The sequence below is a fragment of the Oenanthe melanoleuca genome, chromosome 3, assembly GCF_029582105.1.
Source record: "Oenanthe melanoleuca isolate GR-GAL-2019-014 chromosome 3, OMel1.0, whole genome shotgun sequence".
NCBI classification, from domain to species: domain Eukaryota; kingdom Metazoa; phylum Chordata; class Aves; order Passeriformes; family Muscicapidae; genus Oenanthe; species Oenanthe melanoleuca.
The window spans coordinates 105713583-105730508 of record NC_079336.1 but is presented as its reverse complement, the minus strand read 5'-3'; the positions used below and the strand labels follow the sequence as shown (position 1 = coordinate 105730508).

General features: G+C 46.0%; 1 protein-coding gene across 12 annotated transcripts in view; it reads right to left on the bottom strand.

Moving 5' to 3' along the window:
- ATL2 (atlastin GTPase 2) overlaps positions 1 to 16926 on the bottom strand; it is a 44110-nt gene that overhangs the window by 23449 nt on the left and 3735 nt on the right. Inside the window, exons 1-2 of one of the 12 annotated variants that reach the window (XM_056487530.1) lie at positions 15308 to 15348; positions 13823 to 14021 (exon numbers count right to left, since the gene is read on the bottom strand). In XM_056487530.1, the coding sequence (XP_056343505.1) occupies positions 13823 to 13952 (130 nt within the window). In that variant the 5' untranslated portion in view covers positions 13953 to 14021; positions 15308 to 15348. Of the gene's footprint in view, positions 1 to 10710; positions 10836 to 11154; positions 11351 to 13822; positions 14423 to 14456; positions 14555 to 14990; positions 15272 to 15307; positions 15349 to 16926 lie in introns of those variants that run through there. The other 11 variants (XM_056487527.1, XM_056487524.1, XM_056487525.1 and 8 more) reach the window with 11 other exon arrangements.

Sequence of the window (16926 nt, the reverse complement as noted above, 5' to 3'; positions counted from 1 at the left end):
AACTGCTTCTATGGACAGTGAGTTGAACACAATTGCCCACAAATGCAGCAGAACATTAAAATAAACTTAAATCCCAATTCCTTTTTAGTTTTAAGTCATTTTCATTAGTGAAGCTGTCCCTCATCAGTACTTCCATTTGCTCTATCACAAGGAGTTTAAAGAGTATAAAGCCGTAAATCTTCTAGCTGCTAGTCTTAATATTCTGTTTGCACAGAAACCTGCACTTTGCTAGAAGTCAAATTCAAAACTTCCAGCACTCTTAGACACTTCAGCTTTCAGCATCCATGAACTCTTTCCTGGTGCCCTACAGCACCACACATCTAGGTCCATACCAACAGCAGTTCAAGTCCCCTGTTCACATTTCAATACAGATGCTTGACAGGCTCCCCCACCATCACCTGAACAGTGAAAAGCAAACTGAAGTGAGCTACACCAAGCTCAAGCCATCCTGCTTGAAATTTTGTTCAACCTCCACACCCTGAGCGAGTTCACAGCTTGGATCAAAAGCTCAAAATAATTTATCATGAGGAAATTGCTGCACTGCATTTCAATGTAAGGCATTCTCTCAGTGCTTCAGGTAGGAATTTTCCTTGGAGAGAAAGAAGACAAACTGCTTAAACATTTTTTGTTTTGGTGTAGTGAACAAAGGAAAGCGTAGGCACGTGTGAAGTGAGTCCTAGAACACATCCTCTAGGAAAAAAAAAAAAAAAAAAAAAAAAAAATCGCTAGATTTAAGCTACAAAATTGTCCTTCCCTTTTTCCAGTAGTCCTACGCCATGCAATAAACTCAGACAAAACTATGGGGCTGCCAAAGACCTGAATGCATCACTGCTTTCTTATTGCTGACTAGTAAATAGTGCCAAGTAGCTCATTTTTAGGCCAGAAATAATTAAATGTTTCAAATATTTCAGCTATAAATAGGACTGATGAGCTAAGTTCCAAAGACTTGTTTGGACATCCAATAAGACCGATGGAAGAGTAGGGGCAGAGTACAGGGGGAAAGACACATTTAACTCTCTGTGTTCCTTCAGGGCAATGGGATGTTAAAGGGACACATCTAGAACTGTTACATAAACCAGAGATGAAGCAAGAAGCACTCAAGCTACAATTCTGTCAGGGAAGGGGAAAAAGAAGATATTCTGATGACCTAGATACCTCTGAAGCACCACAACTAATCAAACAATAGGCTTGACTACTCCTAAGTGCCTTAAATTGCTTCTGTGCTGAATGGTGTCAGCATGCATGCAGGAGCAGACAGCTCTCCCCTACACCAAATACTGATAAGCTGGCATTTTGTGTTCTCCATTTTCAGGAGGGAGAGGGAAACTTCATATAATGAAAATGTGTAGCAAAAAAAGTCAACCTTCAAATTCAGCTCTTCTCAACCAATACAAGTAAGAGAATGCCAATAAGTAGAGACTAAGACAGAAGCAGTACAAACCCAGTAAGTAAAAATATTATATAAAAGGACTGCTTTTCAAAAAGCACATCATGAACCCAGTAAAAAAGATGTTTCTCCATAGCTACAAGAAAAATCGTGCAGGGTAAGGATAGTGGCAAAGCATGCTTCTCATCCTTCTTCCCCTCTGCCCAAAAATCAGCTATTAATAGCACACTCACTGAAGGACCTAACAGGATCTCTACCCACAGTAAGATCCACCAGTACTTTTCCAGCCCCCTCAAAGAAAGCTGTATGAAAGCACAAAGGGCAGATTAAAGCACTAAAAGGCCTCTTGCTCACCTTTTCTTACCCATCATGCAAGCTCTTGAGGATGGGAATGGGAGTACTCCAGATCTGACAATGCCCTAGTTCACCATGAAGTCTGGAAATGGCAAGTGACAGCTCCTCAAGAACTGAAAGCTAACTGGATCCTTGCAGGCCATGCACATTTAAACCAGGCAGCCTTCTGCTTGTATTTCAGAGTGATTTTATTTTAAGGTTGTTGCTCACTCAAGAAGTCAGTATTTTCTAATTGGTTTAGGCCATAACTGTGTTTTATGTACCTTGTATGTATCCTCATGTAAACAGTCAGTAATTTAAATAATGAGCAGCTAACCTAAATTGGTATTTTGAGCAAGAATAGGGAGAAAATAATGAAGTGAGAGATGCCAACTGCAATTACCTCATGTTTGGTCTTTAGATTGCCAGTCAGAGGTGATTTAGTTACTGAGATGCATCTGCACCACGGCCACAGAGGAGCTCAGCAGAAAGCAAAGCAAGTGCTTCCTTTGGCTGCACAGGAAGGTGTGCCAAAGGCTCAGGTTCCCTACTCATTTCCAGGCTAAACAAGTCAGTCACGAACAGCAATGTAAGCAAACACAGTAAGGCAAAGAGGCTCAAACTTTTCTTTTTTGCTTTTAGCAAGCTTAAGGGCAGCAACTGTGTGGCCAGCAGGATAAGGGTGGTGACCAACCTCCTGTACTCAGCCCTGCTGAGGCCACACCTCAAGTACTGGGTTCAGCTTTCAGCCCCTCACTTTGAGGCAAGAAGGACCCTGAAGAGCTGGTGAAGGGTCTGCAGCACAACTCTTATCAGGAGCAGCTGAGGGAGCTGGGGAGTTTAACCTGGAGAAGAGGAGGCTCAGGGTGACCTTAGCACTCTACAACTACCTGAAAGGAGGCTGTAGTGAGGTGGGGGGTGGGTCTCTTCTCCCAGGTAACAAGTGACAAGATGAGAAGAAATGGCCTCAAATGGTGCCAGGGAAGGTTTAGGTTGGATGTTGGGAAACATTTCTTCATGGGAAGGGTGGTCAGGCACTGGAACAGGCTGGCCCAGGAAGTGGTGAAATCACCATATCTGGAAGTGTTCAAAAAACTAGTGGATGTGGCACTTGAGGACATGCTGTTAGTGGTGAACACGGCAGCACCAGGATAACAGCTGGACTCTGATCTTAGAGGTATTTTCCAACCTTAACAATTCAATGCAGCTTCCAACCAAAAGTGATATTTCAGCCCAACCTCAGTTCACACTCAGCTTCCCATCTCTTTCAGCTCCTACAGCTAACAGAGCCTTCCAGACAGCTTTTCCAGCACTGAACTCCAAAATTCTACATTTCATTTCAAAGAATAAAGGGCAGTACAGAGTGAATGTAGGTTTCTTTGAAAAACTGTCTCCTCTAGATCACAGTTTGCAAAACTGAGAGTAACTACCTGCAGACAAATCCATGGAGTATTTCAGTTTCTTTTCCTTCTCCTTTCTTAACTGTTCCTAACGTGGCAGGGTCACTGACACTCGCCAGATGAAAGGGAAGCATAACAGGGGAAACACAACATGCACCAACAATGTGAGTCAAAACAGGAAAAAAGTTCCACACAAGTCACAGTTAAAGAGAATTGAAACAACCCAAAAAAAAAAAAAAAAAATCACATTTTGCATATCTTCACTTTATTTCCACTGGAGGAAGAGATTTTTCTCCCACAGCTACAACACAAATAGTTTTTATCAGGGTCCCTGCTGCTAAGGAAACAGGCCTGGGCTGCCATATCCCTTTCCTGCAATTAACCCATAATAACTGATACAGTACCTAAGTCCATACACTTCAAAGCCCCACCCCTACTGCCACAACTCCTGAGTCTCTGCCAGGCATTATTGCTGCTGCTACACACAAATCCCTTGTTAAGGCAACAGCTCAAAGTACATTAATTCTGCCAACAGGACAGTGCCAGTGCCTGCCTCCTCCTCTCTCCCCGTTGTCTCTTCAAGCCTATTTCAATAGCACAGCTGAGTCTTAACCACCCACTCACTCACAGGAGCTCTCCCACTCTTCCCCATTTCCAGCACCATGCAGCACCCCACTGCCTTTCCTGGTAATTCTGCCATATATCCAACACTACTTAGAGTCAAGTCAGCTACAGGAGCCAAACCAGCAGAGAAAGCAATCCAACACAAGCAGTTTCCTACAAACAGTATCACCTCAAACAGGAATCCAAAGAGCTCTAGAACTGAAGACAGACAAACAGCAGTCTCCTGTGCAGGGCACAGTTCAGCTGAACAGTCCAGGGCTGCCGCCCTCTGTGCTGGCACTGCAGTCCCAGGTCCAGCACCAACTTATCTTGGACAAGAAGTGATGTGCTCTGCACTCTACAGCCCCTGAAACAGCCACACCAGCAGCGCTGAGGGGGAGGCACAAACTGCTTCACTGGGCACTGCTGCCAAAAGAAAAGTTCAGCTCTGTAACTACAACCCAGTTCAGCTGGAAATTTTCTCCAGATTCCCAAAACTCACAAGCACAGTTAAGAAGCATATTCCTGTAGGAACTGACTTGGTGATATGTGATAACACTGCAAAGATGGGTAGACAACTGGGCTGTAACTAGATCTGACTGTGTGTTGCCAAAGATTTTTCTCTATCTGAAAGTCCAGATTTAGGCTGGGGTAGCCAACACATTTGTTAACCTTCACTTAAGAACAAGGGTTCCTTCCCTTACAAATGGGGGTTCCCACAGGTTTCAGTCTGTCAGTATTACAGGCCAGAACGTGTGACTGGTGGGAAACCCTGAACTTGGCAGTCCTTCCTGCACTGGGAGAGTATTCCTTGAACACACCTACTGAACACACTGCACCTGCTAAGAGCTGGGCCTACTACAGAGCAGTAAATGTTGAATTCAGAATCACTAGTTAAGTTGTCCCAAGGACATTATAACTCACATTCCAGGAACTCAGTTCCATACAAGGACCTTCCTACGCTCAAAGGGCTCAAGGCTCACCCACTTACCTAAGGATTTTTAACATCATTCATGACTCTTGTTACCACAGAAAAATTAGCCACTGCTACAAAACAAGTCTCAACAACTGGAGCATTTTTGATTTTTAAATACATTTTCCTGGGACAGGAAATGCCATTGTCATGTGTACATTGATGGCTGCTGGCCAGTCAAGCCTAGAGGTATAAAACTGAAAGCAGTCAGCAATCTCAGGTGTAAGGCAAGCCACACTTACCATCCCAACAAGAACAAACACAGAGGGGCTGCTTACTACTTCTCTTTACATCTAATCTCAAACTTGTCTAAATACATCTGGACAGTCAAACTGCTTTTCTGCAGGATTACCATATGTTGAGACCACAATGGTTCAATATACATCTATCACTTGGGTGAAGAAGAAAGAAGGAAATACAACTCTACAAAGTCTGCACGTTTTAGCACTCCTGTCCAACCAGCAGTGTAGTCTCTGTAGATCATACTTAATGTCCTCATTTGGTGGATCCATGAAATCTTTCCTTACAGTATAGAGAGTAAACTCTGGGGAGAAAAGGCTAAGATTATAAGATGAACTAAAACAGAGAAAGATGGCAGTGTGCTCACAAAAGCCTCACCTACTCCTACTGCACCACAGAAATAAAGTCAACAAGAGATTAGACTTAAGAACAGCTCAGTTTGATATTTGATTAATGACACAGTGATATGTCTGCAACTCTAAGAATAATATTCAGTCTTTCACAAGCCAAATTCCAACCTCTTCAAAAGCAACAAATTGCATCTCAATAGTCTTCTCAAACAGGCAGGATTTCTCACAGCATCTGAAGGTTCTACAGGCATTTAAACACATTTGCTATCTAAATGCTTACAATAAATAGTGTGTTCATTTTTCTATCGAAAAAAAAAAAGTTTAAAAGCAGAAGTTGCATTTCTTAATGTTTGTACCAGAAGTATTTTATTTTGAAAGGTATTTTGTCTTTTAAATCTCAGCACATAACATGTAGGTCTTCAGCAGCTATTTCTATACTACTATTAGCATTGGAAAATACTCCAGTTCTATGTCCTAACCCACAAAATCATTACTTACTGCACTTTTCCAAACAATTTATTAGCAACAAGCCTGACATACCAGCAGTTAAGAAAGATTTCCTTTTAAGAATTTTGAACTGCATTCCCTTCTATCCTAATGACAAGCTTAAGACTTTACTCCCTGAAAGATACGTGTTAACTGCTGTGAGGGCAGCTTCAAGGCAACGTTTAAAATCTTAACAAACACTGTTCCTTAGTTCAGGATTACAAAGTATTTAAGAAACTTAACTCTCTTAAAAGCAAGATGACTTCTTGCTTTAAGAAAGTGATTTGATTATATCAAGAGCCTTAACTTCATTTTCTATAGCGGTCATTTTCACCATTATTTTATGTCTAAGCAATACATTAAAAGAGGCCATGCTTCTGTCTCCATGCCTGGGAGTTCACATACTTCAAGTGACTGTTCCTCCCCTGAAATCAGGGCTGCGATGATTCCCTTATTAGGCAAAGGATTGATGGATTGAACCTTTTATTTCCCAGAAGTTTACAGTTCCCAAAGTAGATCACACCACATGGACCAAGGCAAATAAACACTTACAAGTAAAAACCAGAAGATCCTTTCTTTCCTGCAGAAGCAGTTGAAGAGAAGGGAACAAGACAGCAAGTTTGCAGGTAATAGTATCACAGGATTTGGTTTAAAGAAACAGCTAAAATAACTGCACTTATTCTTCCACTCAGCAGTACCACCCTGCTGGAGGAGATAAGAGGTGACAACAACTTTTCCAAGTATGCACAACATAGAGAAAGCATCCCTAACATGTCAGTACAAGTAGATGACACATTCTCCAACAAGTTTCTGCAATTTTCAATCCAAGTTTAAAAAAAAAAAAAAAAACACCGTCTTATCATGGAGGAATTATCCAATACATTGCTCTAAAAGACATTCCAAATATTTTACTTAGACCAGTAAGAACTCGTAAATTCAACAAGCTTATCTCTGAGGTGACAGTGGGAAAATAAATTCATTATAATTTTACACTAACTACAGACTGGCACCTGATTCTGATGTCACTGAAAGAACGACTACGTAAGAGCAAATTAAGTTCTACTCTCAAATACTGATTCACTGGAAATTGCATTCTACACTCCATGTCTACAATCTACACATCATCTTATCAGCTCAAGTCTTCAACATTTTGGCTTCTATTCCAGTCCTTTAAGAGAAACCTGCCATGACCTGCAGTAGCAAACCCCATCTTGCCAAGTAAAAAATCACCAATATATAAGGCTGAAAATGCAATCATCATTTGCTCATCAACTGCATTGAAATAAAATCCTTCCCCAAAAGACACTTTATGCAATCTTAGATTTTTGCCAGTCCTCTCACCTATTCCTCCGTGACAGACAAGAGCAGGGCCACTCTTCAAACAAGCTGTTTTCTCATAAATCATTTCTGCAAAGGTCCAAATGGACTCCTCTTTCACCTTATACCTGATTTCCTATTAGTCCTGCTATAAGTTCATCAAGTGGGGATCAAACAGGAATTCCAGTATCCAGCTTACCTGCATTTACTCACGTAACTTCTTCTGGACTGACTTGAATGCTCAGTAGTGCCAAATCTTTGGTGGTAAACATTCTACTTAAAGTTTTTCCAACCATAAAGAGAAGCCAGCTACTAACCATAATAAAATTAGCATAGCTTTTTTTCTTTTTTTCCTCTTTAGTTAATTGAAAGAGATACTTATATAGCTTCAAAGATCTACTACAAAATGAGATATAAACCAGTCTTGTTACTTCAAGCACTAACATCCCTGCTGAGCAGCCAAAATCCTTGGTGACAGATTCCAGACAAACTGAATAGCTAACTTTAGGTGGATGCTTACACATCCTGTAGATAATTATGGCACGAGAACAGGGATGTGGGCTCCCTCCCAAATGCAAAGGGGGACAGTAAGTTCCCTGCTTTGCTGCAGAGCAAGAACTCCACTTAAACACCAGCTTGGGGAGTTGAGGGAAGGAACTTCAAAAGTTCTTCCAACTTTTATATTCAAAGTGTTTCAAAAAGCTTGGCAAGCACATGAAATCTTGTTTTCCTGGAAATGAACACTACACAGACTATATTATTTCAGAAATAAAAAGAAGCTAAAGGTCAGGCAAGTTAGTTACCAATGGTCTCAGAACACAAGTTCCTATTATGTATTCATTTGCTCCTAGAAATACCTTGATTATAATCCTTACCCTAAAAGACATCACTTATTTCTTATCAGTAATTTCTTTGCAGCTAACTGGAACAGCAGACATCAATGAGAGCCATGTTTCCACATGTATCTAAAATTTGCTCATTTGCTTGCTCTGGTCTTTCAGACACAAATCCCAATTCCAAAAATGTATTCACGTAAATCAACTCCCTCCACAGCACCATGACCTTAAAAATCAGCTACAGGATGAGATAATAATTCTTTGTATCAAGAACAACCTCCCAAAACCAAGGAAAGCCACTTCTCTCTTTCCTCCAGGACATCTCAGGAAGTTCAGGTTGCTGAAAATGTATAAAAAAAAAACAAACAAGAAACCTGGTCATATATCAGCAAGAGTAAAGTCTAAAGAACCCCCAAATATAAGTATTTCCGAAATTTTTCAGTTGTTGACCAATGGCAAATACATCACATCTGCCTATGCAGAAACTTAGAAAATATTTTTTATGCCTTGTTCACCTTAGATAGTTGAGGTTAAAGACAAAACCTAAAATATTAACAATTAGTGTAGTAAGTTTAAGAAGTAAATGCAGCCTTTAGGAAAAAAAGTTGAAAAAATGCACCCAGGCAGCTTGCAAATCACATTGTAGGCACAGTATGCAGCAACAGTAGAAAAAGAAATTAAGTAAATTAAACTTAGTCTAATTTTAAAGTTTAAAACTTCCATTCAAAGACTGCCATGAATATCAAAAAACATCCCAGGGATGGAGTCTGTTCATAATCACAAAACAAGAACAAAAGCAAATTCAAACCTAACTTATGTGACATTTGGGTGAAATTTGGCAGTTTTCCTTATGAACGCCCTTGAAACTCCCATGAACTGTGATAAGATGTACAACAGTCTATTAACAACAGGCACAAAGTTAAAAGTACTTTTATTACAGTGCTGAAGTGAAGCCTGCATTCATGCTGGCACTGGAGACCAAGACCTTGTTGGTTTGCTAGTGAACCACAGTGGACACAGAACTTACACCTGCATTTCCATCTGCCTATTTCATCTGTTTTGGAAGCTGGGACACCCAAAGCTGGGGACAATGTGATGCAGCCAGCAGGAGATAAGTGCTCTTCTATTACACTGCAGGAAAATCCCCAGCCCTTCTCCCCCCAACAGACCTGCTCCTGTCCAGGCTGGCCAGCATAAGGCAGTGTCCCTTTTATTATTAGGGCAGGAAGAGAAAATAATTCCTCAACTATCACAGCACCTCACTCCAGTCAGTTCTACTTTATTACTACCATCAGTAAGCAAATATTGATCACTGATATTTAACCAAACCACAGGGACTGCAGTTCACACAAGGTACCTAAGAAGTATTGGGACTCTTGTAAGACGTGGCTCAAGCATTCCTGTGCATCCAACACAAACAAGAGCTGCCCAGCCTCCTAACCAGGACAGACTGTCATGTTTAAAACAATGCTTTCACAACAATTCAAGTAAAACTGTTCTGTGCTAGAACGGTTTCTCTGCTAGGTTTTAAGCTGCAGGCAAGTGAATGTGAAAAGGAAAGAACACAGCCTTCCTCAACTTCACCCCCTGCTTTCAAAATAATTCCAGCTGAAAAAACAAAAAACTAGTGTTATTATTTGAGGAGGTGCTGTAACACGATTATTGATTTTAGGGTAAGCTAGGACCAGCTGTTAAGCAACACTCAGTAATAGTACAGGACGAGTTAAAGGCCGCTTGTGTTACACTGCTGCTCTTGTAACTATTCCAACCTACCCCTCTGCTTTATTTCACTGTACAGAAAGCCCTGCTGCAGGCACAGACAATCCACAGCTGAACACACAGACCCTATCACCATTTAGTTCCATGGCTAAAGTTCAGAAGCAACTAAGAGCGACTTGTGCATGTTTCCACTGCTAATGATAATTAAAGGCCATTTATTACAGGTGCTAGAACTTTTATGACCTTGAGAAAACTACGCAATAATTGAATGCTTTGAGATTATTAAGCAACACAGTGGTAAAAACACAGAAAACTGAAATCAAAGGAAACTGAGCAGTAATTGGAGAAAGAGAGACCAGTCCTTGAGCAGAAAAGCAGCATCATATAATCAATTCCAATCTCTAGGCTCTTCTAAATTATTCAAATTGCAATGCTGCCAAACACAAACTTTTCCTGATGCTCAGAAGCACTGCCTTTTCCTCCCTATAAATCAAGCCAGGTGAGTTGTCACTACATATCTCCCAGTTTATAGCACAGCTAGATTGCCCTATCTCTAGTTGGCTTGCAAATCAAGCAATTGAAACCAATCGTGGCACACGGCATCTGCTAGGTTTTGTTTAATTGTGCCCAGTCTAACCATTCCGCTTCCAAATTAAGTGAGAGTTACACAACAAAGATGTTAAAATTGTTCAGTGTTCCAGTGCAGTGCTAAAAACCTCACATGATCCAACTCAGCGCTCGAGTCAGTACAACCCTCACAAGCCCCAGGTGCCCCCTCGCCAAGCGCACGGCAGAGAGACTGCTACGAGCTCCCAGCTTTTAAGCCGTTCCCGAGGAATAACCGTACTTTAAGAAACATACTGCGCAGGCTCCAGCACACCCGAGGCTAAGCACCCAGCCAAAGCCATGTCCCATCCCCACCGGGGGATAGATTACAGCAGGAGCAGCGCTGACAGCGGAGCGCGCCCGCTCCATGTGAGGGACGGGCCGACCGCGACCTCCTTCCCCGGGCTGCTCCCTCCGCATGCGGACGCGGCCCCGGCAAACTCGGCGCCCTCCGGGCTACCTGGCTCCGCTCCCGGCGCGGTGCAACGCCGGCGCCCTGCGGCCCCCGGGCCCCTCCGGGCCGCAGCCCCCGCTCCTCACGGGGCTGAGCACACACGGCGAGGCCCGGCCGCACCGCACCGGGGAATAAGGTCACCGACAGCGGCCCCCGGGCCGCCCCCGCTCCAGGCACGAGCCGCCGACCGCGGCGGGGGAGGCCCCGGTCGCCGCGCGGGCGAAGCGGGGCGACCGCGCCGGGCAGCGCCCGCGGGCCGGGAGCGGGGGCCATTGCCGCGGCTTCCCCCGCCGCCCCTCGGGGGCGGGCGGCCGCCCACGCCATTTTGAGGAGGGGGGAGACACGGGGGCCTTTCCCGCGGCGCCTCCGCGCCGCCCAGCCCCGCGCTGCGGGCCGACCCCGCGGGCGCAGCCCCGCCGCCGCTCCCGGTGCCCCGCCGGGCCGCGTTACCTGCCGGGGCGGGCCGGTGGCGGGCCGGGCCCGCGCGCCGCGCCGCGTCCCTCGCCGCCATCTTGTCCGGGTTTAAAATTAACTCCCCGTGACGTCAGAGCTCCGCCGCGAGACCTTTATCTCCCGCCGGCGGCGCGCGGGGCGGGGCCTGGCGCGGGGAGGGGCGGGGCCGGAGACCCCGGGGAGCGCTGAGGGACGGACAGACAGAGAGACACACATAAACACACGCAGACAGGCACACGGGCCCCGCTGTCCGGCCCCGCACCCGGACTGAGGTGTGCGGCGAGTGCCTCCCTCACGGCACCCGCATCCCGCTGCACGGAGCGGCGGGGCACGGAGAGCAGCGGGGCGCAGGGTGAGGAGCCCTCAGGGCACACAGAACAGCTCCTCGTCCCTCGGGGGTCCCTCCCTCCCTCCCTCGGGCACAGCTCGCTGGTGTGGAGCACACAGCCGGACCGACAGCCCGGTGCTGGTGTCCGCCCTCACCCTCACCCTGGCTGGGCCCTGGGGACAGCGACCGGACCGCTCTGCATTCCAGCCCTAACTCCAGCTCCACACTCCTCGCTGCTGCTGCACTGGAGCTGGAAACACGCAGGAGGACAGCTCTCAGTCACAACAAGACACACGAGTTTGCAAGGAGCCAAACATTCCTGCTGTCTCTGGAGTTTGCAAGAGTCTTGTTCGTCTCAATCCGAACTGACCTTGCTTCATCCTTTTAAAAGGCCAGCTGTGAAAGTGAGCTGCCCTTACTGCGCAAAGTTTTTAAGTCTGAGGTTTCCTATTGCTAAAGGCTGTATAAACCTTCACAGGCAAATTGGTCAGTATGACCTTGTTACTTGTTAGAAGAACACAATGTCCAATAAATCATCATGAAGTGAGCAACAGGTTTGCAAAACCCCATTTGACCGTGGCAATGCCCTCTGTAGAAACTATTTTTCTCAGATTTTAGCTATGCTAACTTACTTAGTCCTGGAGAGGTAGCTTGTGAGCGACAGCAATCTTAGCAAACAGAGTTTGGTTCTGCCAAAACGAAGGTGGAGGGAAAGCTCAGAAAAGATTTTCAAAGTAAAAACCAACTATCACAGAAGCACCTAAAACTGCTTTCCAAACCTTGCTTTCCTTTGCTACCAAAGCAGCACATGAGGGGTTTCCTCGCACAGGGGTTCATGACACCTCCTACTGTGCTTACACTGGCAGCCCTTGTGTCAGAAAGTTTAATATCTACAACACATGAAAAACAAAATGTCTAAAAGATGCTGGAATCACAGCAAGTGAGAACTGCAGAAGGATACAATGATCAAACTATTATCATACATTCAATTCTAGTTATGACACTTGGATTAATGAAACATGCAGTTCTGTGAAAGAACTTTATTATTGTAGATTTACAGCAGCATAAATGGAAGCAGGATTCAACCCCTTTGTACAAAAGTGTTCATATGAATGATAGGAAAAAACCCAAAAATGTTGCCATTGGCCTTCTGCAGTTTAATATCCTCTATTTATTTGGTGGAAATGAGTGTGCCATTGCTTTTCCTTCTAACCTCATACCAAGTGAAGGAAAACCTTTCTTTCCATTGAAAGGAAGGCAGAGCACAGCTCTGTTCTCTGCAGAGGTATTTCAGAGATATTCTGGCAATCCAGCAGAGAGAAATAACTTGAAGTAAAACACATTGAAAGCTAGAAACACTGTTAGCTGGCAAATTTAAGCTTCAGTAGCTCAATAAGCAAACTAAAACAAAACAAAACACAAACAAAATGCAGCAATACTAAAAAAGTTTTCTAATTCTGCTGTTAGTAAACAGCCTTGTTCCTGGTCAAGTCTGGAACAGTTTACGCAGAGTTTGAAATAGTGCGTGTTCAGACAGATAGATTTCTGCTTCATGCAATAGGATTTGCTGCTGCTGTAATGTGAGAGCAGAAGTCTAGAACTTGGAGGTCAGAAAGCCCAGCCTTAATTCTGTCCCCTTATGTTTGCAGGAAGGAAGGAGACATTTTCTGAGCGGAGGATTTTGCTATGAACATGTCTTCTCTGGGTTGCAAAGGTCCCCATCTCCACTGCACTCCCAGCTACATTCCTCTGAGCCAGGCTCGGAAAGGAGTCAGGACTGAAACTGCTTAAGTTGGCTGTGGATTTGGCCTGGAAGGAGCTTGGGAACAACTGTGCCAACCAAAGGCAGGCTGTGGTGGGAAGGGATTGCTGGAACAGAAGAACCTGGCCCACGAGTGCCAGCTTGGCCAGGAGTCCCTTCAGCCACCAAAGTCACAGTTTTGTACTACAGGGATCATCTTCTCCTGGATTTGGCCATGCTGCTCCGAAAACTCTGCTGTCCCAAGCTTGTCCCACACCCACTTTGGGCCAGTCAACACCACCATTGTCACCCATGCAGTGGGACAAAGGCTGCTCAGCCACGCTGCCTGGAGAGTTGTCCCTTTCTGCAGCTGGAAGGGAAGCAGAGCCACCACACTGTCCCCTGGCCTTCAGGAATCACAGCATGGCAGGGGACTGGCCAGCTCCTGACCCATGCAGGCAGAGGCACCCATTGGACATTAGGAAAGGCTGAATCAGACTTTATGCCTTTCCGTATAAAGTGTTTCTCAATGCTCATCAGCTAACCTGTGCAATGCAGTTGGATGTGTTTCATCTGTGTGATAGCCAAACACCTACCTGAAGCACGCTGAGCACCACTCCTGGGCTGGGGAACAGAGCCACGTCCCACCTTGGAGGGCTGAGGGTCCTGGGATGAGCTGGAGACGTCTCCATTGGTGCTCCTGCTCTTGACAACCTCTCTCCTCATCTGCTTCAGGCTGTCGAGTCCAAACTAGTGACCAGGTGATTCCCGCTCCTCCTTCCAGACTGTGCAGTGCTGCGGGCAGTCAGGAGCTGTGAGATAAAGGTGGCTCTTCTGAAACCCACCCTGCCCACAGCAATAAGGCACCTCCAACCCTCTGGGACCGCCCAGGGCTTCCCCAGGAACAAAACTGGGGAGGCAAGGAGAGGTCAGCTCTGGAGTGGTGAACCGGCGCTAGCACAAGGAACAAACAGCCAGGGCAGGCAGTGGTCAGCTGCCCTCCCATCAAACGCCACCAAAGGAGCTGTGTCACTAAGGCAAATCTCAGATGTCCTAACAGACTCCCACTGGGAAATCCCTCTGGATCTCGGGCTCGTTCCCAGAGGTAAACGCGTACCCTCCCAGAGTCTGGAAATGCCCTACAACGCGTCCTGCTTTTCTCTGAAAAACACCCAAGCTGCCGCACCACAGCCCTACTACTCATGGATTAATCTGCTCAGAGCTTCCCACCTCTTCCAGCTGGAGCGCTCCTCCCTCTGCTCAGTGCCAGCAGGCGCTGGAGGATGTGCTGCTCCCTGAGCCCCTGCCCACTCTGCAGCTGGATCCTCCCGTTGACTCCCTCTTCCCAGCACCCACCCTGTGCCCTGCCCACATGCAGGAGCACGCTGCTCGCTCCTGCCCAGGCTGCCTGATGTTTGCCTCACCAAGATCTCAGCCCCATAAACAGGCAATTTTGGTTTCTTATGCTTTTTTTTTCCTGGTGCTAGCCAGATGTCCGAAGGCATCTCTCTCAGATTCATTTGTCACACAGGTGATCTAAAAGTTGCTGTGCGTCATTGGAGAATGCTCGACACAGCCCCGAGCCTGTAGCTACCTGTGCGTGTTTGCTTAACCTGGGGCTCACACAAAGCAAAACCAAGGTGAGACAGGCATGAATCCAAGCCTGGTTCTTCTGCAGAAAACTCCAAGAAAGCAGAGGCATTTGGGAGCAGAAAGCAAATTGGGAAGGAGGGGGAAAAAAACCATTTTACTTAATCTCCTAACCTGAAGCTGTCCCATATGCTCAGAGGAGATGCCTTCTTAGCTGTCTGCAGGACACGTGCTCGAGAAAGAGAGAAAGCAGCCCCTCCCATACCACTGATTTATAGCAAGCTGAGTGAGAAACATCTCATTATTCCTTATGTTTGACCCGGGAGCTGCTTCTCTGGGGAGGAAGGTGGAAATAGCATTGAATTTTAGCTGTGAGAGCAGCTCGGAACAAGTTGCTAGGCACCAGCTGCAAGAATTGCCTGCAGGTGCTCTTGCAGGAGAGGTTGGGCTGGTTGATTGTGCTCTCCCGGTGCAGCCAGACTGCCAAATACCTTTGAAACGGGCATAATCCGTTCTCAGCCTGAAGGAGCTGTTGCACAATCTTCCCAGGATTAAGGGTTTAAATCGAGGGACTGTGTCACAGCCGGGGAAAGGGCAGTGGGCAGGCTCGGGAGCCACGCTGGCCTGCGTGGCTCTCTGGGGTGGTGGGACGCAGCCTGCCCAGGGAGGTGACAGTCTTGCAGGGGCACATGAAAGCCATCACCCTTGTCCTGTCATCTACATCTGATCAGGGTAACTGAAGTCTTCAAAGGATTTAATGCTTAAGTGGTTTTCTTGTGCTCCTAGAAGCGAAGCTCCATAGCCAGTTGAAACTTTCATTGCAAGCGTTTGCTCAAGTGGAGTCCTATCATTTCAGCCTGTATAAACACAGTGAGATTTCCATCACACTTTTATGCAACAGCACAAGACAAGGCTGTTGTTGAAGTCTGGCTTAGATACTGGCTCCTGAGAGGGCTGCATGTATGTGCCAGTATGCCTGTAAACCCCAGGGCTGCCCCACTGCAGAGATGTCCCTCTACAGCCAGCACATTGCTTCCAGCCTCACCTGGAGGCCAGCTCTGCTTACCCACCTGCTGCCTGCTCTGCATCTCTAAAAATGAGAAGCACCTCTCAGGTTTGGATCTCCTTGGTGTCATTTCCCAATGACCTTTTAGGCCATCAAGGCCACCTCAGAGAAAGAGCTTTCCCACACCCCCACACCCCCCCCGACTCTATCTTCTAAACCTCTTGTCCTAGAAAAAGAATTGCTCCAGCTGTTACCATTGTGACAGCCATCAAATGTCTTGCAGAGGCAACCACACCAGCCCCTGAAGTCACACAGCCTCCTTCCAAGAGCTGTGTCTGTTTTTCTGGTACAAACAACAAGGCTCAAGGGAGAAGAAGTCCCCATATGGTCAGTGACTGTGCTTCAGACTGTATTACCAGTGCTTTGTCTGCATGGTGCAGAATACAAAAATCAGGCTACCAGGGACAATTTGAGATGGAAAGTACTCCACCATCACAGAGGCCTTAGTGGCAGTTCAGAGTCTCACCAGGAAAAATGCTGCATAGACATTTAATTCCTAATGTAATAAAACCAGACTGATTTAGCTTAGCATGCTGCAGGTATTTACCAGCAAACACTCCTATCAGCACTGGCTGTGGGTTTTAGAAGAGGATATTTGCCCTTGCAGCTTAACTGATCTCTCATATCACAAGCCAGCTCCTCCCACATGGGGCAAAGAATCACCATACGATCCTGATCTGAGGGAAGCAGTACAGCTTTACACCTGGGGAAGGTGTTTGGAATTGAGTCCTGTGCAGGCAAACCTGGCTCCTGGTTGCATGTGGGGTTAGTAATTATTGTCCTTGCATACCAAGGGTGCTATTTCCACAGCAGGGTTTATTTGCATCCTTTGCAGCTACATGACTGGCTTGCTGGGTGAGACTTACAGGTCCTCACGAGGAAGTAGGTGTTTTATTCCCAGGGTTTCACATGCTTGTTTTCCATGCAAGTCCAGACTGGCTGCATAGAGATGAGCTGTGCTTAAGAGAGTTCTGCTGAATTCCCACAGCAGAATCTGACCTGCAGCTCTCATGTTTTCGAGAAGGCAAATCCCTCTAGCACAGG